This window comes from Coregonus lavaretus (assembly GCF_964263955.1).
Source record: "Coregonus lavaretus genome assembly, chromosome: 5".
NCBI classification, from domain to species: Eukaryota; Metazoa; Chordata; class Actinopteri; order Salmoniformes; family Salmonidae; genus Coregonus; species Coregonus lavaretus.
The window spans coordinates 54316387-54344243 of record NC_139992.1 but is presented as its reverse complement, the minus strand read 5'-3'; the positions used below and the strand labels follow the sequence as shown (position 1 = coordinate 54344243).

Below are 27857 nucleotides of genomic sequence, written 5' to 3'. Positions count from 1 at the left end.
AGGATATGAACAGGACCTGATCATCTACACCGGTGCCACCACAGATAAAAGGCATGTTGATGGTCTTGACATATCTGGATAAGTGGTGATCACCATGCTGCAGTCTTACTTGCAAAGGGGCATCCTGTATTTGTGGATAACTGGTACAGTAGCCCTTTTCCAGTACCTTTTGAACACAGGGGGCCAGTGAGATCCAAGAGGAAGGGGATGGCAATATTCAAAAAGAAAATTAACAAGAGGGTGGTGGAGTTCCAAACCAACGGGGAGATAATGACAGTTAAATGGCACGAGAAACGCAATGTCCATGTTCTGTCCTCTGTGCACACCTCCAAAATGTTGGACTCAAGAAAACTGGACTATGTCAATGATTAGAGTTAAATGAAGCCAGACTGTGTCTTAGAGTCCAACAAGAAGATGGAAGCAGTTGACAATGTGGACATGCAGAAAAGTTTTGTTGAGTGTGTCAGAAAGTCCCTCAAATGGTACAAGAAGCTATTTTTCCACATAATAGACATACACTAACGTTCAAAAGTTTGGGGTCACTTAGAAATGTCCTTGTTTTCGAAAGGACCTGGTTCTCTTTGTGAGACGCAGTGTGGGTGAACAGATGATCTCCACATGTGTGGTTCCCATCGTAAAGCATTGAGGAGGAGGTGTTATGGTGTGGGGGTGCTTTGCTGGTGACACTGTCTGTGATTTATTTAGAATTCAAGGCACACTTAACCAGCATGGCTACCAAGGCATTCTGCAGCGATACACAGCGATACGCAGCGATACACCATCCCATCTGGTTTGGGCTTAGTGGGACTATCATTTGTTTTTCAACAGGACAATGACCCAACACACCTTCAGGCTGTGTAAGGGCTATTTTACCAAGAAGTAGAGTGATGGAGTGTTGCATCAGATGACCTGGCCTCCACAATCCCCCGACCTCAACCCAATTGAGATGGTTTGGGATGAGTCGGACGGCAGAGTGAAGGAGAAGCAGCCAGCAAGTGCTCAGCATATGTGGGAACTCCTTCAAGACTGTTGGAAAAGCATTCCAGGTGAAGCTGGTTGAGAGAATGCCAAGAGTGTGCAAAGCTGTCATTGATGCAAAGGGTGGCTATTTGAAGAATCCCACATATAAAATATATTTTGATTTGTTTAACACTTTTTTTGGTTAAAACATGATTCCATATGTGTTATTTCATAGTTTTGATGTCTTCACTATTATTCTACAATGTAGAAAATCGCAAAAATAAAGAAAAACTCTTGAATGAGTAGGTGTGTCCAAACTTTTGACTGGTACTGTATATAAAATACATGTATTGAAATGTATCTTGAGGCATTTGATGCGTGGTGGGTGAGGGGGGATTGGGGAATAAAAATACAAATAAAAAATACACCAAATAATTGAAATTGAGGTTTGTTTACCTAAAATGAAATTATCCTGGGCTCCATTCCTGAAATAAAACAGAATAAGAAAAGGATGTAATCAACCTTTGTTATTCCCTGATTTGTAATGCATTCTCACAATCATATTTTATCAATTTCAATATCATAGTTTCCCTAGCCAACAACCTTTATCCTAACCTGTTTCATAAGCTGGCTACAACTGTAGACTAAAGAGCACAATTAAGGTTGTTACATTAAATAGTTTTATCCTAGGAATATATAGTTAGAAATACTTGTTTATACAAATGTAAGCACGGTTTGGAATGAGAGCGATAACTGGTCCACGTAACATTCATCCTGTCGATGGCACTCAATCATAAACCTAGATAATCCTGTCTAGCTCCATAGTTTACGATAACCTATTATATCTACAACCTCGCCACACTCATGCCGCTGTCTCTGAATACAATTTAACTGATTACATGGATACACCATTCAATCTGATCACCCACACAAACTACCTCACTTAGTTTCTTACATTACTTGATCCACCCTGCTCTCACTCCCCTCCACCCCGACCAGGCTAAAACCTATCCAAGCCATAATTCTCACCGCATTTGATGATTGCGAAATATCTTCCTCGCTTGGCGACGAGGCAGGCATCTGGCTACATGTCCAGTGGTGATAATACGTTGATATGATGATGAAATGTAGCCACCGCTGTAGCCTAATTTTTCCAGGGGAGAATACATTTAATTAATTAAGAAAATGAACAAAAAGTATGTAAGTTGCCTGCCAGCGTTTCCCTTAGCCATGGAGCAGTGCTTTCGGAAGGTATTCAGACTCCTTCACTTTTTCCACATTTTGTTACGTTACAGCCTTATTCTAAAATGAATTAAATTACATGTTTTCCTCATCAATCTACACACAATACCCCATAATGACAAAGCGAAAACAGGTTTTTAGAAATGTTTGCAAATGTAATAAAAATAAAAATAAAGATACCTTATTTACATAAGTATTCTGACCCTTTGCTATGAGACTCGGAATTGAGCTCAGGTGCATCCTGTTTCCAGTGATCATCCTTGAGATGTTTTTACAACTTGATTGGAGTCCACCTATGGTAAATTCAATTGATTGGACATGATTTGGAAAGGCACACACCTGTCTATATAAGGTCCCATAATTGACAGGGCATGTCTGAGCAAAAACCAAGCCATGAGGTTGAAGGAATTGTCTGTAGAGCTCAGAGACAGGATTGTGTCAAGGCACAGATCTGGGGAAGGGTACCAACACATTTCTGCAGCGTTGAAGGTCCCCAAGAACACAGTGGCCTCCATCATTCTTAAATGGAAGAAGTTTGGAACCACCAAGACTCTTCCTAGAGCTGGCCACCCGGCCAAACTGAGCAAACGGGGGAGAATGACCTTGGTCAGCGAGGTGACCAAGAACCTGATGGTCACTCTGACAGTGCTCCAGAGTTCCTCTGTGGAAATGGGGGAACCTTCCAGAAGGACAACCATCTCTGCAGCACTGTACCAATCAGGCCTTTATGGTAGAGTGGCCAGATGGAAGCCACTCCTCAGTAAAAGGCACATGACAGCCCGCTTGGAGTTTGCCAAAAGGCACCTAAAGGACTCTCAGATCATGAGAAACAAGATTCTCTGGTCTGATGAAACCAAGATTGAACTTTTTGATCAGCAGCAGGGACTGGGATACTCGTCAGGATCGAGGGAAAGATGAACTGAGCAAAGTACAGAAAGATACTTGATGAAAACCTGCTCCAGAGCGCTCAGAACCTCAGACTGGGGTGAAAGTTCACTTTCTAACAGGACAACGACTCTAAGCACACAGCCAAGACAACACAGGAGTGGCTTCGGGACAAGTCTCTGAATGTCCTTGAGTGGCCCAGCCAGAGCCCGGACTTGAACCCGATCGAACATCTCTTTAGAGACCTGAAAATAGCTGTGCAGTGACGCTCCCCATCCAACCTGACAGAGCTTGAGAGGATCTGCAGAGAAGAATGGGAGAAACTCCCCAAATACAGGTGTACCAAGCTTGTAGCGTCATACCCAAGATGACTCAAGGCTGTAATCGCTGCAAAAGGTGCTTCAACAAAGTACTTAGTAAAGGGTCTGAATACTAAAAACTCGTTTTTTGCTTTGTCATTATGGGTTATTGTGTGTAGATTGATGTGTGAAAAAAAACTATTTTATACATTTTAGAATATGGCTGTAACGTAACAAAATGTGGAAAAAGTCAAGTGGTCAGAATACTCTCCGAATCCACTTGATGCTCATACCCCGCTCTCACTTTGTTTGTTTGTTCGCCACTATTGTATCAAATACACCAGACTTAGCACCTCAGGTTTCCCGCCCTGTCTCACACGCGCTAATACCAAAGCATCTTTCAGATAATATAAAACTAATATAGATGATAATAATAATTATATAATTACCAATAATACTATATATATATATATATATACTCACTGCTACTACAATTGGCAGAAAGGATAAGAGATTCAGTGGTAAAAATTACAGTTTTATAAAGCCTCATATGAATCAGATGATGCAGTCAGGGGTGCAGAGAATAGCGGCAAAATGCAACAATCAAATTCTAGAACAGTAGCATAGAATTCTGGTACCGTGTGCAAAAACAACTCACCCTTTAAGTGCCGTTATTAATATTTAGAACGAACGCATCAAAAGGTTATTGGCCGTGTGCTCTTATAATCTCCACCCGGCACAGCCAGAAGAGGATTAGCCACCCCTCAGTGCCTAGTTCCTCTCTAGGTTTCTTCCTATGTTCCTGCCTTTCTTGGGAGTTTTTCCTAGCCACAGTGCTTCTACATCTGCATTGCTTGCTCTTTGGGGTTTTAGGCTGGGTTTCTGTATAAGCACTTTGTGACAACTGCTGATATAAAAAGGGCTTTATAAATACATTTGATTGATTGATTGAGGATTGGGCTTCATATTCACTACCACACAAACAGAAAATGAAAAACGTACCTCAGATGGAATCACACTCAAACCTGGGAGTAAAATCTATGATTTTATAGTCATTTTTAATTCAATTATAATATTGGTGCTACTATCTTGCAATAGAGATCCTGCATTTACATAATTACACTGATTGGCCAGAAGGTGGCGATATGACAAGAGATTGAAAATGCACATTTTGAAAGATCACGCCCCTCAACCCGTTTGACTAAAGTCATGAAATTTGGTACATATGTCCCTCTCCTCACAAGGAGCTAATTTGCCTCAGGGACCCATAATGTCCGCCATGATGGATTTTCCACCATTTAGAGAAAAAAAAATATATATTCTGGCACCAAATGACCAATTTGCATGGAACTTGATATTTGGTATCTATGGACAAAGGTCTCTCAACACAATATTTTTCAGATTAGTACCTAAAACAACATGGCCGCTATTGACCAATAAACATTCACGTGGGCGTGGTCTGGCACATTAATGCATGTAAATCAGTCAAGGATATTCGTATTGTAACAAAACACTGTCAAGACTCAACATATGCAATAACATTCATATCGACCACACGGTGGCTCTATAACAATTCAGATGGAATTTGTCTCACATGCTCAGGGATATGAGTCTAGCTAACCCACGCGATATCTCAGACCTCTGGCCCAATTTTGACTAAACTTGGGTAAGTGATGTGTCTTGCCATATGACCAAGAAGGCTAACACTAATTTTGAAGTCGCAGGCAGAATTACCTCATCACATGACATTTACATTTTAGTCATAAGAGAGACTTACAGTTAGTGAGTGCATACATTTTCATACAGGCCCCCCGTGGGAAACGAACCCACAACCCTGGCGTTGCAAGTGCCATGCTCTACCAACTGAGCTACAGGGGACTACATGACCATGAGTAACCATAACTGACTCATGTCCGCAACACTTTCACATGTGCATTTTCACATTTTAATGTCAACTAGGGCTGTCAAATTATTCCTAAATTTAATTGAGTTCATCGCTGGATTCACTGTGATTAATCATTCATAATTTGCTCAAATTGAGCTGTCATTTAAATATTTTTTTGAATACAAAAAGCATCACAAGAACATTGACGTCTTCATTTTTTCCAAAGTAGCGGTTAGCAAAATCTGGTAAATTAATAAATACACTTTGTTTAACCTCAAAATAAACTTGTTTTGACATAGCATTGTTGTTTTTAGCTGTATATATTATGTATTTTGGATGTTTTCAATGTATTTTGAACGCTTTTAGACAATGCAATAAAAAGTGCACTAAAATTACAAAAAGTTAACTTTAGTTAACTGATTACCTCTGACAGCGCTAATGTTTGCATGTTAAATACTAGCTTCTCTGTTCTTTTCAACGGGATTCTTCCAACGGTCACTGACCAACGTATGAAGAAGAGAGGCGTGCGACTGCAGCAGTAACACTCCGAATGCATGGCTCAGAAATACAAAATACACATTTTTAACCCACCTGAATTATTATACTCAGGTAGGCTGTTACCTTTTTTACAGAGTGGCATTACATAATTAGCCATTTTTCCAAATGTGGAAACATTGCTACTTGTTACCACCGCCTTTTTACATGCGAGGAGAATAACACAATTTCACCACCTCATGTGAACTTCCAATTCCACATGTGAAAGTTAGATTTTCACATGTAAATGTTTTTTACATGTGAAACTGCTAATTACATTTTCACCTGTGAATGGTTTTCACATGTGAACTTGCAATTCCACATGTGAAACGGCTATTTCACATGTGAAACTGCAATTTTGACATGTTTTTGTTTTTAAGGGCGCACTCATGCATGTGATGAATAACCTTGACTGACACCTGAAGACTTGAGTTGGCGCCTCAAGCCTAGTTATTATCTCAGCTGGCTGACACAGTCTTGTGATGGGCAGGAGACCTGGGTTTGAACGCCGGTGGGTCACACTAATAAAATACCAACTGTGACCTCGGAACTCTGTCTATCTGTCCGTAGGTTGCCTTTACAGTGCTGTTTGACCTGGAGGCTATGCTTAAGGTCTGGTGCCTGGGCTTCACGGGCTACATCATCTCCTCTCTGCACAAGTTTGAGTTGCTGCTGGTGGTGGGCACCACCCTGCACATCTACCCTGACCTCTACCACTCCCAGTTCACCTACTTCCAGGTAATGAATACACACACATACACATTCACACACACTGCAATGATGCACACACACACACACACAATCCCACACATAGAATTATGATTGATTAATGGTTTTGGCATGTCGGTTAGGACATCTACTTTGTGCATGACACAAGTAATTTTTCCAACAATTGTTTACAGACAGATTATTTCACTGTATCACAATTCCAGTGGGTCAGAAGTTTACATACACTAAGTTGACGGTGCCTTTAAACAGCTTGGAAAATTCCAGAAAATTATGTCATGACTTTAGAAGCTTCTGATAGGCTAATTGACATAATTTGAGTCAATTGGAGGTGTACCTGTGGATGTATTTCAAGGCCTACCTTCAAACTCAGTGCCTCTGCTTGACATCATGGGAAAATAAAAAAAAATCAGCCAAGACCTCCGAATAAATATGGTAGACCTCCACAAGTCTGGTTCATCCTTGGGAGCAATTTCCAAACGCCTGAAGGTACCACACTCATCTGTACAAACAATAGTATGCAAGTATAAACACCATGGGACCACGCAGCCGTCATACTGCTCAGGAAGGAGACGCGTTCTGTCTCCTTGAGATGAACGTACTTTGGTGAAAAAAATGTGCAAATCAATCCCAGAACAACAGCAAAGTGGTGATCCTAACTGACCTAAAACAGGGAATTTTTACTAGGATTAAATGTCAGGAATTGTGAAAAACTGAGTTGAAATGTATTTGGCTAAGGTGTATGTAAACTTACAACTTCAACTGTCTGTAAAATAAAGATTTCCACGGGGAAGTTTGGAAAAAAACGTATCCCCTCCAAATCGTCCACTGGAATAATGGCCATTCTGAGGTAATAAATACATAACCAATGTTCTCTAGTAATACTGGTTCCATGTGAATAGGGCTATAGCCTTAATAATAACTTCTGCAGAATTAAGCATTTCTTGCAGTAAAATGATACACCAAATGTAGACACAATTTGGACTTGGGAACAGGAGTGGAGAAATATGATTTTTGAGAGAATGCAATGCTCAGTTAGATACAATCTGTAGAGGTGCTGTCTTCATCATAAATGCTGATAATATTTCAACCACATAAAATATGCATCGAAGCCAAACTGAAATCTTATCATAAACACGTTGGGTTGTTGTCAAAGCGTTCATTTTTCCTTACATCCGGTCAAACTGATGTCATTTGGACATTTTGCACATACATCTTTTTCCTTTTTTTGTTGCTTTAATGTATTTTCTCTCCAGTCTCTAAACGTCTTTGCTCTGCGAAAGATGACAGAGAAAACTTTACCGATGTCAACTAGATTGAAGCATTCATTCTATCGATCTGTTACATTATTCTGTTGAGCAAGGGTTTATTTAGTATTCTAGGGCAACATATAATGACAAAAGAGAAGCTACATGTATCTAATTATGGACAAGTTGTCTTGCAAATAGCCTACCAAAATGTCGGAAATTATAAACAGAAACATATCTAAATCAGGCCTAACAAATCCTGCACCACCTGTTAAAAAATTGTGCTGCAGTCTTTGACTGTAGCCAATAGCACATCTTCTATATTTGCGGGTTAGGGTTGGGTGCGGGCCTCAGATTTTCACCTTATCACGTATAGTCGGGCGGTTGCGGATGGGTTATTAGCAATTGTGGGCGGGTGAACAAACAGCTGACCCGTGCACCACTAGACCACGCATTGATTAACATAATTACATGCTCATTCAATCACTAATCCAACCATTATAACAAAAGCTGACAAATGTTAATGCTATCAAATTGTATATGATAAGTTGAATGCTTTGACTCCTGTTGTATTAGTCAGGACTAACATACAGGATTTGTTCGTCCCTATGCCACTAGATTTATAAACATAGATTTCCACTATTTGGTGAAAGGCCTCTCATTCACATGAACCCATGATTAAACTGGCCCTACTTTTTTCGTCTTCACTGTGGTGTGTGTGAGTGAGAGACTATGTGCATGCGGTCATTGGAGACGAGGCAGAGAACAGCAAGCAGGCAGCACTTGCTGCCTTTCCCCAGTCCTAATCGTTCGCTAAATGTGGGTAATAATGCGTGTTGTCAGTTGCCTTGGTGGCTTCTGTGTGTGTCTCTGTGTTTGCAACTGTGGCTATGTACATGTGTATACATCTGCATGCCTGTGTGTGTGTGCATTTATGTTTGTGTTTGTGTGAATTTGTGCCTGTGTGTGTGTCTGTGTGTGTGTGTGCATGTATGCTTGTGTGTGCGTGCATTCATGCCTGTGCGCGTGTTTGTGCGTGTGTGTGCGTGATTGGGTAGCATCTGTTGAGAGAAGCAGGCAGGATCAGGTCGGCTCGTGTTGACAAGCCTCATTAAGAACAGGAAGCTGTGAGGGAGACATTGTGGCAATTCATATCTTGCAGTAAAACTGTAAATAAAACTTTAATTTCAAGAGAAGGTGTAATGTTAAAAAAGGTAATATCTTCTCCACTTACACAAAAATAGTAATGACCATATAGGCCTAGGCCTAGACAATATCCAAAAGAACTAACAATACACTGAATTCATAACTTTAAAGTAATTTAAATTGTAAAGTCTTTCTACTCCGTAACACAACTCATTTTACCAATGTGGGAGGTTAACTCGATAAAGATTTCAATAATTTTGTTGTGTATTTCGGTTGGATTCAAGGCATTCAAATCTAAAAAAAAAACACTGCTCCTTAGTTTCCTTCCTCAGTGTCCATAATCATAATGTTTCTTGCTTGTATATAATTTTTCATGACTTTCGTGAGCAAAACATACAAAGAGTTAAGATACAAATCTGCATTAATATTTTCATGGTGGAAAAACTGTAAACAAAAAAAGGGGGGAGGGGGAAAGAAAAAGAAGAGAAGAAAAAGGATGGAATGTCCAGAGTCAGTAATGACCTCAGAAAAAGATGCAATGACAGAGAAGGGTGACATCTTACGAGTTCCAACACATTTTGGCTATTTATTTACTTGTTTTGTGTTTATCTTTATTTTCTTTATACAGAAAGTTCATAATATTATCACATATGACCGCCAAGAACTTCTGGACATCAGATAGAGAGTTACTAACCATGATTTCCACTTTAAATCTGACTTAAACTCCAACTCAGCTGTTCCCTTGTTCATACCATACCCCATTCCTTTGTTTCATGGGCTATCAAAATGTGCCGGCATCCTGGTGAGATTGACAAGGGGGGGGTCAATGCAAATAGTCTGGGTGGCTATTTGATTCATTGTTCAGCAGTCTTATGGCTTGGGGGTAGAAGCTGTTAAGGAGCCTTTTGGACGTAGACTTGGCGTTCCAGTACTGCTTGCCGTGCGGTAGAAGAGAGAGAACAGTCTATGTCTTGGGTGAATGGAGTCTTTGACAATTTTTATGGCCTTCCTCTGACACTGCCTAGTGTATAGGTCCTGGATGGCAAGAAGCTTGGCCATAGTGATGTACTGGGCCATACACACTACCCTCTGTAGCGCCTTACGGTCAGATGCAACTGGTAAGGATGCTCTCGATGGTGCAGCTGTATAACTTTTTGAGGATCTGGGGACCCATGCCAAATATTTTCAGTCTCCTGAGGGGGAAAAGGCATTGTCATGCCCTCTTCACAACTTTCTTGGTGTGTTTGGACCATGATAGTTTGTTTGGTGATATGGACACCAAGGAACTTGAAACTCTCGACCCGCTCCACTACAGCCCCGTTGATGTGAATGGGGGCGTGTTCGGCCCTCCTTTTCCTGATCTTCTCCTTTGTCTTGCTCACGTTGAGGGAGAGGTTGTTGTCCTGCCACCACACTGAAAGGTCTCTAACCTCCTCCCTATAGGCTGTCTCATCGTAGTCGGTGATCAGGCCTACAACCGTTGTGTCGTCAGAAAACTTAATGATGGTGTTGGTGTCGTGCTTGGCCACACAGTCGTGTGTGAACATGGAGTACAGGAGGGGACTGAGCACGTACCCCTGAGGGGCCCCGTGTTGAGGATCAGCATGGCAGATGTGTTGTTGCCTACCCTTACCACCTGGGGGCGGTCCGTCATGAAGTCCAGGATCCGGTTGCAGAGGGAGGTGTTTAGTCTCAGGGTCCTCTGCTTAGTGATGAGTTTTGTGGGCACTATGGTGTTGAACTCTGAGCTATAGTCAATGAATAGCATTCTCACATAGTTGTTCCTTTTGTCCAGATTGGAAAGGGCAGTGTGGAGTGCAATTGAGATTGCGTCATCTGTGGATCTGTTGGGGTGGTATGCGAATTGGAGTGGGTCTAGGGTTTCCGGGATTATGGTGTTGATGTGAGCCATGACCTGCCTTTCAAAGCACTTCATTGCTACCGACGTGAGTGCTACAGGGCGGTAGACATTTAGGCAGGTTACCTTCGCTTTCTTAGGCACAGGGACTATGGTAGTATGCTTGAAACATGTAGGTATTACAGACTTGGTCAGGGAGAGGTTGAAAATGTCAGTGAATACACTTGCCAGTTGGTCCAAGCATTCTCTGAGTACACATCCTGGTAATTCGTCTTGCTGCGCGGCCTTGTGAATGTTGACCTGTTTAAAGGTCTTGCTCACATCGGCTACGGAGAGCGTGACCACACAATCGTCCGGAACAGCTTTTGCTATCATGCATGCTTCAGTGTTGCTTGCCTCAAAGCGAGCATAAAAGGCATCATACCCGTCTGGTAGGCTCGCATCACTGGGCAGCTCGCGGATGGGTTTCCCTTTGTAGTCCATAATAGTTTGCAAGGCCTGCCACATCTGACGAGCGTCAGAGCCGGGGTAGTAGGATTCAATCTTAGTCCTGTATTGACACATTGCCTGTTTGATGGTTCGTTTGAGGGAATAGTGGGATTTCTTATAAGCGTCTGAATTAGTGTCCCGCTTTTTGAAAGCGGCAGCTCTAGCCTTTAGCTCAGTGCAGATGTTTCCTGTAATCCATGGCTTCTTGTTGGGATATGTATGTACTGTCACTGTGGGGACGACGTCGTTGATGCACTTATTGATGAAGCCGGTGACTGAGGTGGTATACTCCTGAATGCCATCGGATGAATCATTGAACATATTCTAGTCTGTGCTAGCAAACCAGGCCTGTAGCATACCATCTGCGTCATCTGACCATTTCTGTATTGAGCGAGTCACTGGTACTTCCTGCTTTAGTTTTAGCTTGTAAGTAGGAATCAGGAGGACACAATCATGGTCAGATTTGCCAAATGGAGGGCGAGGGAGAGCTTTGTAAGCACCTCTGTGTGTGGAGTAAAGGTGGTCTAGAGTTATTTTTTTATTTTTTTATTTTTTTTTCATCTGGTTGCATGTGACATGCTGGTAGAAATGAGATAAAACAGATTTAAGTTTGCCTGCATTAAAGTCCCCGACTACTAGGAGCACTGCTTCTGGATGAGCATTTACTTCTTTGCTTATGGCCTTATACAGTTTGTTGAGTGTGGTCTTAGTGCCAGCGTCGGTTTGTGGTGATAAATAGACGGCTACGAATAATATAGATGAGAACTCTCTTGGTAGTGTGGTCTACAGCGTATCATGAGGTACTCTACCTCAGGCGAGCAATACCTCGAGAATTCCTTAATATTAGACATCGCTCACCAGCTGTTATTGACAAATAGACACACACACCCACCCCTCGTCTTACCGGACGTACAGTGAGGGAAAAAAGTATTTGATCCCCTGCTGATTTTGTACGTTTGACCACTGACAAAGAAATGATCAGTGTATAATTTTAATGGTAGGTTTATTTGAGAGATTTTATAATAACAAAAAAATCCAGAAAAATGCATGTCAAAACTAACGTGTTATACATTGACTTGCATTTTAATGATTGAAATAAGAATTTGACCCCCTCTCAATCAGAAAGATTTCTGGCTCCCAGGTGTCTTTTATACAGGTAACGAGCTGAGATTAGGAGCACACTCTTAAAGGGAGTGCTCCTAATCTCAGTTTGTTACCTGTATAAAAGACACCTGTCCACAGAAACAATCAATCAATCAGATTCCAAACTCTCCACCATGGCCAAGACCAAAGAGCTCTCCAAGGATGTGAGGGACAAGATTGTAGACCTACACAAGGCTGGAATGGGCTACAAGACCATCGCCAAGCAGCTTGGTGAGAAGGTGACAACAGTTGGGGCGATTATTCGCAAATGGAAGAAACACAAAATAACTGTCAATCTCCCTCGGCCTGGGGCTCCATGCATGATCTCACCTCGTGGAGTTGCAATGATCATGAGAACAGTGAGGAATCAGCCCAGAACTACACGGGAGGATCTTGTCAATGATCTCAAGGCAGCTGGGACCATAGTCACCAAGAAAACAATTGGTAACACACTACGCCGTGAATGACTGAAATCCTGCAGCGCCCGCAAGGTCCCCCTGCTCAAGAAAGCACATATACAGTGGGGAGAACAAGTATTTGATACACTGCCGATTTTGCAGGTTTTCCTACTTACAAAGCATGTAGAGGTCTGTCATTTTTATCATAGGTACACTTCAACTGTGAGAGACGGAATCTAAAACAAAAATTCAGAAAATCACATTGTATGATTTTTAAGTAAGTAATTTGCATTTTATTGCATGACATAAGTATTTGATCACCTACCAACCAGTAAGAATTCCGGCTCTCACAGACCTGTTAGTTTTTCTTTAAGAAGCCTTCCTGTTCTCCACTCATTACCTGTATTAACTGCACCTGTTTGAACTCGTTACCTGTATAAAAGACACCTGTCCACACACTCAATGAAACAGACTCCAACCTCTCCACAATGGTCAAGACCAGAGAGCTGTGTAAGGACATCAGGGATAAAATTGTAGACCTGCACATGGCTGTGATGGGCTACAGGACAATACGCAAGCAGCTTGGTGAGAAGGCAACAACTGTTGGCGCAATTATTAGAAAATGGAAGAAGTTCAAGATGACGGTCAATCACCCTCGGTCTGGGGCTCCATGCAAGATCTCACCTCGTGGGGCATCAATGATCATGAGGAAGGTGAGGGATCAGCCTAGAACTACACGGCAGGACCTGGTCAATGACCTGAAGAGAGCTGGGTCCACAGTCTCAAAGAAAACCATTAGTAACACACTACGCCGTCATGGATTAAAATCCTGCAGCCCACGCAAGGTCCTCCTGCTCAAGCCAGCGCATGTCCAGACCCGTCTTAAGTTTGCCAATGACCATCTGGATGATCCAGAGGAGGAATGGGAGAAGGTCATGTGGTCTGATGAGACAAAAATATAGCTTTTTGGTCTAAACTCCACTCGCCGTGTTTGGAGGAAGAAGAAGGATGAGTACAACCCCAAGAACACCATCCCAACCGTGAAGCATGGAGGTGGAAACATCATTCTTTGGGGATGCTTTTCTGCAAAGGGGACAGGATGACTGCACCGTACTGAGGGGAGGATGGATGGGGCCATGTATCGCGAGATCTTGGCCAACAACCTCCTTCCCTCAGTAAGAACATTGAAGATGGGTCGTGGCTGGGTCTTCCAGCATGACAACGACCCAAAACACACAGCCAGGGCAACTAAGGAGTGGCTCCGTAAGAAGCATCTCAAGGTCCTGAGGTGGCCTAGCCAGTCTCCAGACCTGAACCCAATAGAAAATCTTTGGAGGGAGCTGAAAGTCCGTATTGCCCAGCGACAGCCCCGAAACTCGAAGGATCTGGAGAAGGTCTGTATGGAAGAGTGGGCCAAAATCCCTGCTGCAGTGTGTGCAAACCTGGTCAAGACCTACAGGAAACATATGATCTCTGTAATTGCAAACAAAGGTTTCTGTACCAAATATTAAGTTCTGCTTTTCTGATGTATCAAATACTTATGTCATGCAATAAAATGCAAATTAATTACTTAAAAATCATACAATGTGATTTTTTGGATTTTTGTTTTAGATTCCGTCTCTCACAGTTGAAGTGTACCTATGATAAAAATTACAGACCTCTACATGCTTTGTAAGTAGGAAAACATGCAAAATCGGCAGTGTATCAAATACTTGTTCTCCCCACTGTACATGCCTGTCTGAAGTTTGCCAACGAACATCTGAATGATTCAGAGGAGAACTGGGTGAAAGTGTTGTGGTCAGATGAGACCAAAATGGTGCTCTTTGGCATCAACTCAATTCGCCGTGTTTGGAGGAGGAGGAATGCTGCCTATGACCCCAAGAACACCATGCCCACCGTCAAACATGGAGGTGGAAACATTATGCGTTGGGGGTGTTTTTCTGCTAAGGGGACAGGACAACTTCACCGCATCAAAGGGACGATGGACGGGGCCATGTACCATCAAATCTTGGGTGAGAACCTCCTTCCCTCAGCCAGGGCATTGAAAATGGGTCGTGGATGGGTATTCCAGCATGACAATGACCCAAAACACACGGCCAAGGCAACAAATGAGTGGCTCAAGAGGTCCTCAAGAGCACATTAAGGTCCTGGAGTGGCCTAGCCAGTCTCCAGACCTTAATCCCATAGAACATCTGTGGAGGGACCTGAAGGTTCGAGTTGCCAAATGTCAGCCTCAAAACCTTAATGACTTGGAGAATATCTGCAAAGAGGAGTGGGACAAAATCCCTCCAGAGATGTGTGCAAACCTGGTGGCCAACTACAATAAACGTCTGATAACTGTGATTGCCAATAAGGGTTTTGCCACCAAGTACTAAGTCATGTTTTGCAGAGGGGTCAAATACTTATTTCCCTCATTAAAATGCAAATCAATTCATAACATTGTTGACATGCATTTCTCTATATTTTTTGGACAAAAGTGGCCTCGGACAAGTCCAAACGGGGAGGGGTGTGTCTCTTCATGAACAACAGCTGGTCTGCTGCTTCCAGTGTGAGGGAAATCTCAAGCTTTTGCTCACCTCATATAGAATACCTCATGGTAAGCTGCACACCCTTTTATCTACCAAGAGAGTTCTCATCCGTAATCATCATGGCTGTACACATCCCTCCGCAAGCCAACACCACTCTGACACGCAATGAACTGTATAACTATTTTCTCCTACTTCCTGTTTACAATCAAAAGCTCAATCAGGCAGTACCAGTGACACGGTCAATACGAAAGGGGTCCTATGAAACAGACGCGAGGCTACAATACTGTTTTGCTAGTACAGACTGAGATATGTTCCGGGATTCATCCGATAGCATTGAGGCAGTCACAGGCTTCATCAATAAGTGCATAGACGATGTCGTTCCCACAGTGACTATACGTACGTATCCAAACCAAAAACCATGGATTATAGGCAATATCTGCGCTGGGCTAAAGGCTAGAGCACCAGTCTCAACGTCAACAGTGAAGAGGCGACTCCGGGATGCTGACCTAGGCAGAGTTGCAAAGAAAAAGCCATATCTCAGACTGGCCAATAACAAGAAAATATTAAGATGTGCAGTATGAGATATGGCTTTTTCTTTGCAACTCTGTCTAGAAGGTCAGCATCCCGGAGTCGCCTCTTCACTGTTGACGTTGAGACTGGTGTTTTGCAGGTACTATTTAATGAAGCTGCCAGTTGAGGACCTGTGAGGCACCCGTTTCTCAAAGTAGACACTCTAATGTATTTGTCCTCTTGCTCAGTTGTGCACCGGGGCCTCCCACTCCTCTTTCTATTCTGGTTAGAGCCAGTTTGCACTATTCTGTGAAGGGAGTAGTACACAGCGTTGTACGAGATCTTCAGTTTCTTGGCAATTTGTCGCATGGAATAGCCTTCATTTCTCAGAACAAGAATAGACTGACAAGTTTCAGGAGAAAGTTCTTTGTTTCTGGACATTTTGAGCCTGTAACTGAACCCACAATTGCTGATCCTCCAGATACTCAACTAGTCTCAAGAAGGCCAGTTGTATTGCTTCTTTAATCAGCACAACAGTTTTCAGCTGTGCTAACATAATTGCAAAAGGGTTTTCTTATGATCAATTAGCCTTTTAAAATGCTAAACTTGGATTAGCAAACACAACGTGCCATTGGAACACAGGACTGATGGTTGCTGATAATGGGCCTCTGTACGTATATTTTAGTCATTTAGTAGACACTCTCAACTTGAGGGAGCAATTAGGGTTAAGTACCTTGCTCAAGGGTAGATCGACAGAGTTTTCACCTAGTCGGCTTGGGAATTCGAACCAGCGACTTTTAGGTTACTGGCCCAACGCTCTTAACCGCTAGGCTGCCTGCCGCCCTACTCTGTTCTTTATTTTACTCTCATTATTATCTATCCTGATGCCAAGTCACTTAACCCTGCCTTCATGTACGTATCGAACTCAAATACCTCATACCCCTGCACATTGATCTTGTACTGGTACTGCCTGTATAAACTGAGTGTACAAAAATTCAGAACACCTTCCTAATATTGAGTTGCACTTCCTTTTGCCCTCAGAACAACCTCAATTCGTCAGGGAATGGACTCTACAAAATGTCGAAAGCGTTCCACAGGGATGCTGGCCTATGTTGTCTCCAATGGTTCCCACAGTTGTGTCAAGTTGCCTGGATGTCCTTTGGGTGGTGAACCATTCTTGATACACATGTGAAACTGTTGAGGGTGAAAAAGCCAGCAGTGTTGCAGTTCTTGACACACTCAGACCGGTGCGCCTGGCACCTACTAATGTACCCTTTTCAAAGGCACTTAAATATTTTGTCTTGCTCATTCAACCTCTGAATGGCACACATACACAATCCATGTCTCAATTGTCTCAATGCTTAAAAATCCTTATTTAACCTGACTCCTCCCCTTCATTTACACTGATTGATGTGGATTTAACAAGTGATATCAATAAGGGATCATAGCTTTCACCTGGATTCACCTGGTGGTCAGTCTATGTAATGGAAAGATCAAGTGTTCCTAATGTTTTGTACACTCAGTGTAAAGCTTCATTGTTGTGTATTTTATTCCTCTTGTGTTACTATTAATTTTTATTAATACATTGTTTTAATAAATGTTTGGGAAGGGCTCGTAAGCAAGTACGAGATATATAATGTCAACTTTGTAATTTCTAGCTAATCATTTATTTATATAAGTGTGGTTGTGCTGGTTTTGGCCAACAGAAGGGGCTACTCGCTCTAGTGGTTGCTTCACAAGCTCTCACTGCTGTAGTTCTTGCGCTATCTTGTCAGTTGAATGAGTGACAAACCAACCGTAAAATAAAATGTTTCAAGAAAGATTGACAACATAATTTTTCTTTGCACTTCATGCCACAAACCCACTTTGTTTAATTGGCAAGAAGACGTGTGCAAGTTTTAAAAGGGGTACTTTAGAACACCATTTCAATACCACACATGCTATCTACAATGAGAAATACCCACCTGGCAGTGACCTACGAAAAAATTTAATTCAGCAATTTATTGCTTTGCTGATAGGACAGCAACAGTTGATGAACAGATCGACCTCTGCTGCAGAGAAATTGACAGAGACAACATATGAGATTACATGGATTTTGTTAGGCATAAGAAGGCCTTTACCGTTGCAGACATAGTGAAAGAGTGCTTTTTGTCTTCAGCAGAAATAATGTGCTGACTTCAGTAGCACCGATGCAATTCTAAAGCAAATAAATTAACAACAACTATCGGACACAACCATAATAAGAAGGGTTGAAGAATAGGAAAATACATTGGTAAGCAGCTAAATGAGGATGTATCAGTGGCTCTGTGTTTCAGCTTAGCATTGGACGAAAGCTCAAATGTTTGTGACATTGCTCAGTTATGCTTATGGGTCTGGTTCCCGAAAGACAAGTCTTATCGGGAAGAACTGTTGTGCTTATTACCACTGCAAAGTCAAATGAGAGGAGAGGATGTGTTGAATGCACTTCAGACCTTTATGGATGGGAACAATCTGAACTGGTCAAATCTTGCATGTGTGTGCACTGATGGAGCCCCAAAGAGAAGGGACTTGTCAGGCTGATGAGACCGAGAGAGGGTATTCCCAACTTCACTGCGTTTCTTTGCATTATACATCAGGAGGTACTTGTGGCAAAACTCAAGAACAGAGAGTTAAAGATTGTGATGCAGCTGTTTGTACAAGTGGTCAACTTTAATGTTTCAATAGCACTGAATCATCACCAGTTTTGTGAACTGCGGCAGGAGTATTAGACAGAAAATGGCGACTTGGTGATGCACAACGAGGTGAGATGGTTATCTCGTGGCAGAGTACTTACATTTACCTTTACATTTACATTTTCATTTACGTCATTTAGCAGACGCTCTTATCCAGAGCGACTTACAAATTGGTGCATTCACCTTATGATAGCCAGTGGGACAACCACTTTACAATTATTTATTATTACTATTATTATTATTTTTGTTTGTTTATTTTAGTTTTTATATATATATATATACATATATATATATATATATATATATATATATATATATATATATATATATATATAATGATTACTTTTATACTATCCCAGGTATTCCTTAAAGAGGTAGGGTTTCAAGTGTCTCCCGAAGGTGGTCAGTGACTCCGCTGTCCTGGCGTCGTGAGGGAGCTTGTTCCACCATTGGGGTGCCAGAGCGAACAGTTTTGACTGGGCTGAGTGGGAACTGTGCTTCCGCAGAGGTAGGGGGACCAGCAGGCCAGAGGTGGAAGAACGCAATGCCCTCGTTTGGGTGTAGGGACTGATCAGAGCCTGAAGGTAAGGAGGTGCCGTTCCCCTCACAGCTCCGTAGGCAAGCACCATGGTCTTGTAGCAGATGCGAGCTTCAACTGGAAGCCAGTGGAGTGTGCAGAGGAGCGGGGTGACGTGAGAGAACTTGGGAAGATTGAACACCAGACGGGCTGCAGCGTTCTGGATGAGTTGTAGGTGTTTAATGGCACAGGCAGGGAGCCCAGCCAACAGTGAGTTGCAGTAATCCAGACGGGAGATGACAAGTGCCTGGATTAGGACCTGTGCCGCTTCCTGTGTAAGGTAGGGTCGTACTCTGTGAATGTTGTAGAGCATGAACCTACAGGATCGGGTCACCGCTTTGATGTTAGCGGAGAACGACAGAGTGTTTTCCAGGGTCATGCCAAGGGTCTTTGCACTCTGGGAGGAGGACACAACAGAGTTGTCAACCGTGATGGCAAGATCATGGAGCGGGCAGTCCTTCCCCGGGAGGAAGAGCAGCTCCGTCTTGCCGAGGTTCAGCTTGAGGTGGTGATCCGACATCCACACTGATATGTCTGCCAGACATGCAGAGATGCGATTTGCCACTTGGTTATCAGAAGGGGGAAAGGAGAAGATTGTGTGTCGTCTGCGTTGCAATGATAGGAGAGACCATGTGAGGATTTGACAGAGCCAAGTGACTTGGTGTATAGAGAGAATAGGAGAGGGCCTAGAACTGAGCCATGGGGGACACCAGTGGTGAGAGCACGTGGTGAGCTTGAGCGGTTTTTGAGGCTCCTCCCCCAAATCTGCGAATGCCTCTCAACCAAGGGGAGAGATGAGTCAGACTTGGAGAATCCAGAGTAGATAATAAAGCTGGCCACATTGACTGACATCACCTGCCAATACACTGAATCTCCATCTCCAAGGGAAATACAAAATTGGGATGGGGAGTGAAAAAATATATGTTTTTAGAATGCAATGGAATATAAGATGTTACGTTGGTGTGTTCCCAGAGTGACTTTTTCCCCCTCCAATTTAATCCCTGCAGGTAACATGCTGTGTGTCGTCACAACATTTCAAAACAAAATCACCACACTGTTCTTACCTGACAGACAGTTTGTGCACTAACCAAAACTCAGAGCAGTCACCACAGATGAACCAGAACTTTTGCAACGTTTCAACTGCAATGTATTTGTGGAAGTGCATGAGGAGCCGAGGGGGGAGTTTGAATCAAGATTCCAAGATGTACAGGAGTACAATTCGTTTTTCCACATCATTGAAAACCCCTTCCAAGTCCCAGTGTCTTCTCTGGCCCCAGTTATCACAGGCCTCTCCCCTGACCATGCTGCAGTGGAATGTGAAGTTGTTGAACTGCTGGCAAATGACACCCTGAAAGCTGAGATGGGAACCAGTGTTTCCCACTTCTGGAACATGGTCCCTGACACAGAGTACCCAGCTCTGAAGCAGTGTGTGCAAAAAGTAATGTCCTTTTTCGTGAGCACATACACTTGTGAATCAACATTTTCAACCATGAACTTTGTGAAGAGAAAAACACAGGAACAGACTGACCAATGGACATCTGGACTGCATTACAATGATTGCAATGACACAGTACAAGTATTGTATGAGGAGTGTCAAGGAGCAGCAGGCACACTTCCGCTCAACAAACTATTAAGTATGTTGCTCTTCAATAGGGGTGTTTATAACATGACTAGGCCTATTTGTTTTATGAGAAGAGTCAAGGAGCAGCAGGTACACCTCCACTCATCAGGTTATTAAGCAGGTTTGCTCTTCACTAGGTGTGTTTATGCATGGCTATTTGATTTATGTGCTGCATTTGGAGTGTATTTTTATAATTACGTTAGCAGACAAAACTACTTAATTGAGGTATGTTATTTTAATTTGCGTATAACGCGGTGGCTCTCTCAGTGATTGAATTCTGCCAATTTGTGACTACCACTGTTCTAGAGGAGGAAATCAAGGTGTGACGTGGCCGTATTGAAAACAGGCAGACAGAAGACAGTTCTTCCTCCAGGGCAAGCCACCACTGTTAGGTGTCGAACACACATACAGACTGAGAAAGAGTCTATGTTGTTTTCCCCTGATAGGAGCTCACTTCATCTGCCTGAAGGTCTACACATACAGGAAGTGCTAATCACTATGAGAAAAGGTAATTCCTCCTCCATCCCATTTTATGTTGTTAACACCACCAAACACAGTGTCACACTAGGCCCGTGTACTAGTTTGGGACACATAAAGACTGTTAAAGTGGTGTACCCAGCAGCAGTGGAGCAAGTGGAGAAAAATCTGACACAGACACAGAAAAATGAGACATTTTTTATTCAGTACAGGAAGATAAAACAGCCACAACTGAAGAGCCTAGCTCTACTCCAGACAGCAAAACATGGGACCCTCCATTAGTATTAGATCAGTTGACCATTGAACAACAGGCCACTGCCAAGAGAATGCTTTTGGAAGTGTAATGCTTTTTCAAGGAATGAGGATGATATAGGCTGTATTCCATCACTCCAAATGCACATCACATTGAAAGACCCGACCCATGTACAAAAGACTTACATAAATGTTCCAAAGCCAGTACACCAGGAGGTGAATGAGTACCTGCAGGACCTAATCAACAGGGGCTGGATCACAAAATATAAGTCACCCTACTTCTCACCCATTGTCTTGTGTCAGAAAGAAAGATGGGAGTTTAAGACTCTGCTGTGACTACCGAGAACTGAACCAGAAATCCGTACCAGACAGACACCCCATCCCTACAATGCATGACATGTTAGACAGCCTCAGTGGCTTCCTTACCAGGGGTTCCTCGACTAAAAAAGCCACCCTCTCACCGCTTTCATCACACCCTGGGGCTTATATCAGTGGCTGAGGATTCCCTTAGGCTCCGCCCCGGCCAAGTTCCAGAGGAGCATGGAGGAGTGTCTGTATTTGGCCTTGTGTTTTAGGTTCTTATCCTGCTGAAAGGTGAATTTGTCTCCCAGTGTGTGTTGGAAAGCAGACTGAACCAGGTTTCCTTTAGGATATTGCCTGTGCTTAGCTCTATTCCGTTTATTTCTATCTGTAAAAAAAAAAAAAATCCCTAGTCCTTGCCGATGACAAGCATACCCATAACATGATGCAGCCACCACCATGCTTGAAAATATGAAGAGTGGTACTCAGTGATGTGTTGTGTTGGATTTGCACCAAACATAACGCTTTGTATTCAGGACATAAAGTGAATTTCTTAACGACATTTTTTGCAGTCTTACTTTAGTGCCTTATTGCAAACAAGATGCATGTTTTGGAATATGTTTTATTCTGTACAGGCTTCCTTCTTTTCACTCTGTAATTTAGGTTAGTATTTTTGAGTAACTACAATGTTGTTGATCCATCCTCAAAGTGATATTCAATGTCTGTTTTTTTTTTATATATATACCAATAGGTGCCCTTCTTTCGAGGCATTGGAAAACCTCCCTGGTCTCTGTGGTTGAATCTGTGTTTGAAATTCACTGCTTGACTAAGGGACCTTACATATAATTGTATGTGAGAGGTCATTCAAAAATCATGTTAAATACTATTATTCCATGCAACTTATTATGTGACTTGCTAAACCAATCTTTACTCCTGAACTTATTCAGACTTGCCATAAAAAAGGGTTTGAATACTTATTGACTCAAGACATTTAAACTTTTCATTTTTTATTAATTTGTAAAAATGTCTAAAAACATAATTCCACTTTGACATTATGTTTCTTTTTGTGTAGGCCAGTGACACAAAATCTCAATTTAATCCATTTTAAATTCAGGCTGTAATACAACAACATTTGGAAAAAGTCAAGGGGTGTGAATACTTTCTGAAGGCTCTGTAAAAGGCTTAGAAAATGTAAAAAACAAACTTGCTGCATGCAAGAGTCGATCGGCTGAAGTAAGTATCACGAGTCAAGTGAGCAAATCCACTATGCTACAATATTATCTCTGCACTAATATGCAAGTGACTCATTTTATTGACACTTTCAAGAGGGCATGTCAGCAGGAAGTTTCCCGCCTGGTAACATTAGCCAATCAAATGCATGCATTTGACTTGCTCGAGAATTGAAACAATAACAATAACAAAGTGGGCCCCAAGACGATTGAATACTGTCTGTTTACTACAAAACATCCCTGGACTTAGAAGTCCAAAGAAACATGCACAGTACGGACAACATTTCTTAACCTGATCCCAAATCTAGTCCCAATGGCCACAGGAGTTGGCAAGACAGTACAAACAGATCTGGGACCAGTCGACATTTTGTCCTCTATAGACACACACCTGGAAGTAAACACAGGAGGTCAGTACGGCTGGAATAGTTGTTTTTATACTGCTAACAGTATTCTATATTTGGTGTGGGAATCTTGGGTTACATTTACATTTTAGTCATTTAGCAGACGCTCTTATCCAGAGCGACTTACAGTTAGTGAGTGCATACATTATTTTTTTCATACTGGCCCCCCGTGGGAATCGAACCCACAACACTGGCGTTGCAAGCGCCATGCTCTACCAACTGAGCTACACGGGGCAGTAGGTAAACATAAACTATACCATATATGTTTGTGCTGTGTACCCAACTCCTGTGGTTGATGTCATACCAAATACACATTTTGGCATAACAATGTCCATAGGAGTTAAACAGACTGCACAAACAGATGTGGGATCAGTCTAATCAACTACCAGCATTGTATTTTCCGTGGGTTATTGGAAGCCAAGGATGATACACAGTACTTAAGAAAGTTTTCTGAAAAGCTTTCTGGTAACATGTCATTGGAAGGTCTGCTTGTAAGTCAGACTTTTTGGACTTATTAGACTAATGTGTTTTGATCCTCAATAACTTGAAGTAAATGAATTGGTATTATTGTATTTGAGAGGCTTTGTCTCAAAGCAATCTGGCTCATATATCAAATAAAACAAAGACACATGGATTGGACATGTATAGCACTTTATTTCCAAGCGCTCCAAATGCTTAATTATTAATTGTAAAGGTGAATACTAGCCTCAAAATTGTAAAGGGGAACTTCTCTCTCTCTCTCTCTCTCTCTCTCTCTCTCTCTCTCTCTCTCTCTCTCTCTCTCTCACTCTCTCACACACTAACTCATAAAGCCTTCCCCCCTCTCTCCACAGGTGCTGCGAGTGGTGCGTCTGATAAAGATCTCCCCGGCACTAGAGGACTTTGTGTACAAGATATTTGGTCCCGGTAAGAAGCTGGGCAGCTTGGTGGTGTTCACAGCGAGCCTGCTCATAGTCATGTCAGCCATCAGTCTACAGATGTTCTGCTTCGTGGAGGAACTGGACCGATTCACCACCTTTCCCAGAGTAAGAGTTATTGGAGCACAACCGGTATAATGTGTTATGATGCAGTCATAATCCATTATAAGACCTGTTCTAAGCATCTATGATCCCATTTTAATGGTATTCCTTCAGTGAATCATGTAGGCCTACTGTAGCTCATTCACTCATTCATTCACTGCCTTCAAGGGTAAGACCTCATTCACTCACTTATGGTAATCAATGATTGCGATAAGTTTAATATTACATTTCATATTCCTGAATTGTCATTTTCCTGATCTGTGGCATAAGAACAGGTCCCACTATTAACTCACTATTTTCTCCCCACTGACAGACATTCAAAAAGTCAGGAAAATCATGCTAGTGTGGTGTATTTTTGTGTGTCGACAGATGTGGAGCCCAGCGCCACCTCCTTTGATTTCTAAGTGCTCATCAGCTTCTTTCTTTCTCATTAGCCACATCTTTTCATCCACCATTTCTCTTTTTTCCGCTTCCACTCATTCCAGCACAGTGGGACTTGGTGTGGTTCTCGTAAACAGACGCCACTCGTTTGCCGCTCCTCGTCTTCTTTTTCCAGGACGCGGCCACACACACACACATACATACACACACACACACACACACAAACAAACTCACATATGGACTCACACATGGATACACACCAACCACACACGTGCATGGACACACTCTCATACACACATTGGCACATACAGTGGGGAGAACAAGTATTTGATACACTGCCAAGTTTGCAGGTTTTCCTACTTACAAAGCATGTAGAGGTCTGTAATTTGTATCATAGGTACACTTCAACTGTGTATCATAGGTACACTTCAACAATCCAGAAAATCACATTGTATGATTTGTAAGTAATTAATTTGCATTTTATTGCATGACATAAGCATTTGATACATCAGAAAAGCAGAACTTAATATTTGGTATAGAAACCTTTGTTTGCAATTACAGAGATCATACGTTTCCTGTAGGACCTGACCAGGTTTGCACACACTGCAGCAGGGATTTTGGCCCACTCCTCCATACAGACCTTCTCCAGATCCTTCAGGTTTCGGGGCTGTCGCTGGGCAATACGGACTTTCAGCTCCCTCCAAAGATTTTCTATTGGGTTCAGGTCTGGAGACTGGCTAGGCCACTCCAGGACCTTGAGATGCTTCTTACGGAGCCACTCCTTAGTTGCCCTGGCTGTGTGTTTCGGGTCGTTGTCATGCTGGAAGACCCAGCCACGACCCATCTTCAATGCTCTTACTGAGGGAAGGAGGTTGTTGGCCAAGATCTCGCAATACATGGCCCCATCCATCCTCCCCTCAATATGGTGCAGTCGTCCTGTCCCCTTTGCAGAAAAGCATCCCCAAAGAATGATGTTTCCACCTCCATGCTTTATGGTTGGGATGGTGTTCTTGGGGTTGTACTCATCCTTCTTCTTCCTCCAAACACGGCGAGTGGAGTTTAGACCAAAAAGCTATATTTTTGTCTGATCAGACAACATGACCTTCTCCCATTCCTCCTCTGGATCATCCAGATGGTCATTGGCAAACTTCAGACGGGCCTGGACATGCGCTGGCTTGAGCAGGGGAACCTTGCGTGCGCTGCAGGATTTTAATCCATGACGGCGTAGTGTGTTACTAATGGTTTTCTTTGAGACCGTGGTCCCAGCTCTCTTCAGGTCATTGACCAGGTCCTGCCTTGTAGTTCTGGGCTGATCCCTCACCTTCCTCATGATCATTGGTGCCCCACGAGGTGAGATCTTGCATGGAGCCCCAGACGGAGGGTGATTGACCGTCATCTTGAACTTCTTCCATTTTCTAATAATTGCGCCAACAGTTGTTGCCTTCTCACCAAGCTGCTTGCCTATTGTCCTGTAGCCCATCCCACCCTTGTGCAGGTCTACAATTTTATCCCTGATGTCCTCTCTGGTCTTGGCCATTGTGGAGAGGCTGGAGTATGTTTGAGTGAGTGTGTGGACAGGTCTTTTATACAGGTAACAAGTTCAAACAGGTGCAGTTAATACAGGTAATGAGTGGAGAACAGGAGGGCTTCTTAAAGAAAAACTAACAGGTCTGTGAGAGCCGGAATTCTAACTGGTTGGTAGGTGATCAAATACTTATGTAATGCAATAAAATGCAAATTAATTACTTAAAAATCATACAATGTATGTGATGTTCTGGATTTTTGTTTTAGATTCAGTCTCTCACAGTTGAAGTGTACCTATGATACAAATTACAGACCTCTACATGCTTTGTAAGTAGGAAAACCTGCAAAATCGGCAGTGTATCAAATACTTGTTCTCCCCACTGTATGTATACACACCGCACACACATCATAGTTTATGATGTCCCCCGTGGATAGACTTGTTGCTGGGTTTATCTTTATCTGCAGTGACTTGGGGGGTAGATTTAGGAGAGGAGAAGAGATGTGAGCAGAGGGGAGAAGAGGGGAGAGGGATCAGTGTTGAGCTCTATCCCAATACCACCCCGTAGCCCTCCCCCTCCGTTTTGTGCGATCCCGCAAGCCCAATCGAGTCATAGTGGTATCCCAATTAAATTAGAGGGCTGAAAAGGTGATGTCCAGACTTTCTATAGAGAAATATGTTAAATATAAGATGGCGGCGCTGACGAGGGCGCACGTCTTGCCGGTTCCTGCTCGAATTTGCTTTTTGTGGCTATTTTTTGCATTCATTATTACTTTGAATGTTTGTGCAATACTTTTCTACGACCGGAAAACACTTCTGGATCATGAATCAGAAGTTATGCACTTATTTCTCAGCCTCCCCGATCTGGAATATTACATTCGCTCCTTTGTTCCACGCACAGCGGGCTTACCTGTTGCTGCTGACCAAGATGACCGAAGGCAACACCGGCAAGGGGAATGAAAGGGGGATTCCAAGCTAGGATGAAAAGAAGGGCTACACAGCCTCCTCTTCCTAATATCCTGATGGCTAATGTCCAATCGCTGGAAAATAAACTTTGTGAACTCAGAGCAAGGCTTCAATCGCAGAGGGACATCAGGGAATGCTGTGTCTTTGTTTTTACAGAGACATGGCTTACGAACGATACACTCGACTGCTATTCAACCAGACAACTTTTCAATTTTCCGTATGGATCGAACGGCGGCTTCAGGTAAGAGTAGGGGGAGGGGTATGTTTCCTCATCAACAATTCCTGGTGTACCGAAGTTGAAAACATCTCGAGCTCCTGTTCATTCGACCTGGAGTTTCTGATGCTAAAATGCAGATTTTGTACACTCAGCGAACTGTACAAAATCATTAGCCAGCAAAAATCCTCTCACCTGGAAGCAGCCTTTATTGGAGCGGGGGATTTTAACTGAGCACGTAATATATATATATATATATATATATATATATATATATATATATATATATATATATATATATATATATATATATATATATATATACACAAATGTATCA

At 42.6% G+C, this 27857-nt stretch overlaps 1 protein-coding gene across 3 annotated transcripts in view; it reads left to right on the top strand.

Moving 5' to 3' along the window:
* nalcn (sodium leak channel, non-selective) overlaps positions 1–27857 on the top strand; it is a gene marked incomplete at both ends in the record, with an annotated part of 312014 nt that overhangs the window by 115178 nt on the left and 168979 nt on the right. For all 3 annotated transcript variants that reach the window (XM_084160991.1, XM_084160990.1, XM_084160992.1), the window contains 2 exons: positions 6376–6543; positions 24252–24443. In XM_084160991.1, coding sequence (XP_084017117.1) covers positions 6376–6543; positions 24252–24443 — 360 coding nt within the window. The remainder of the gene's footprint in view (positions 1–6375; positions 6544–24251; positions 24444–27857) is intronic.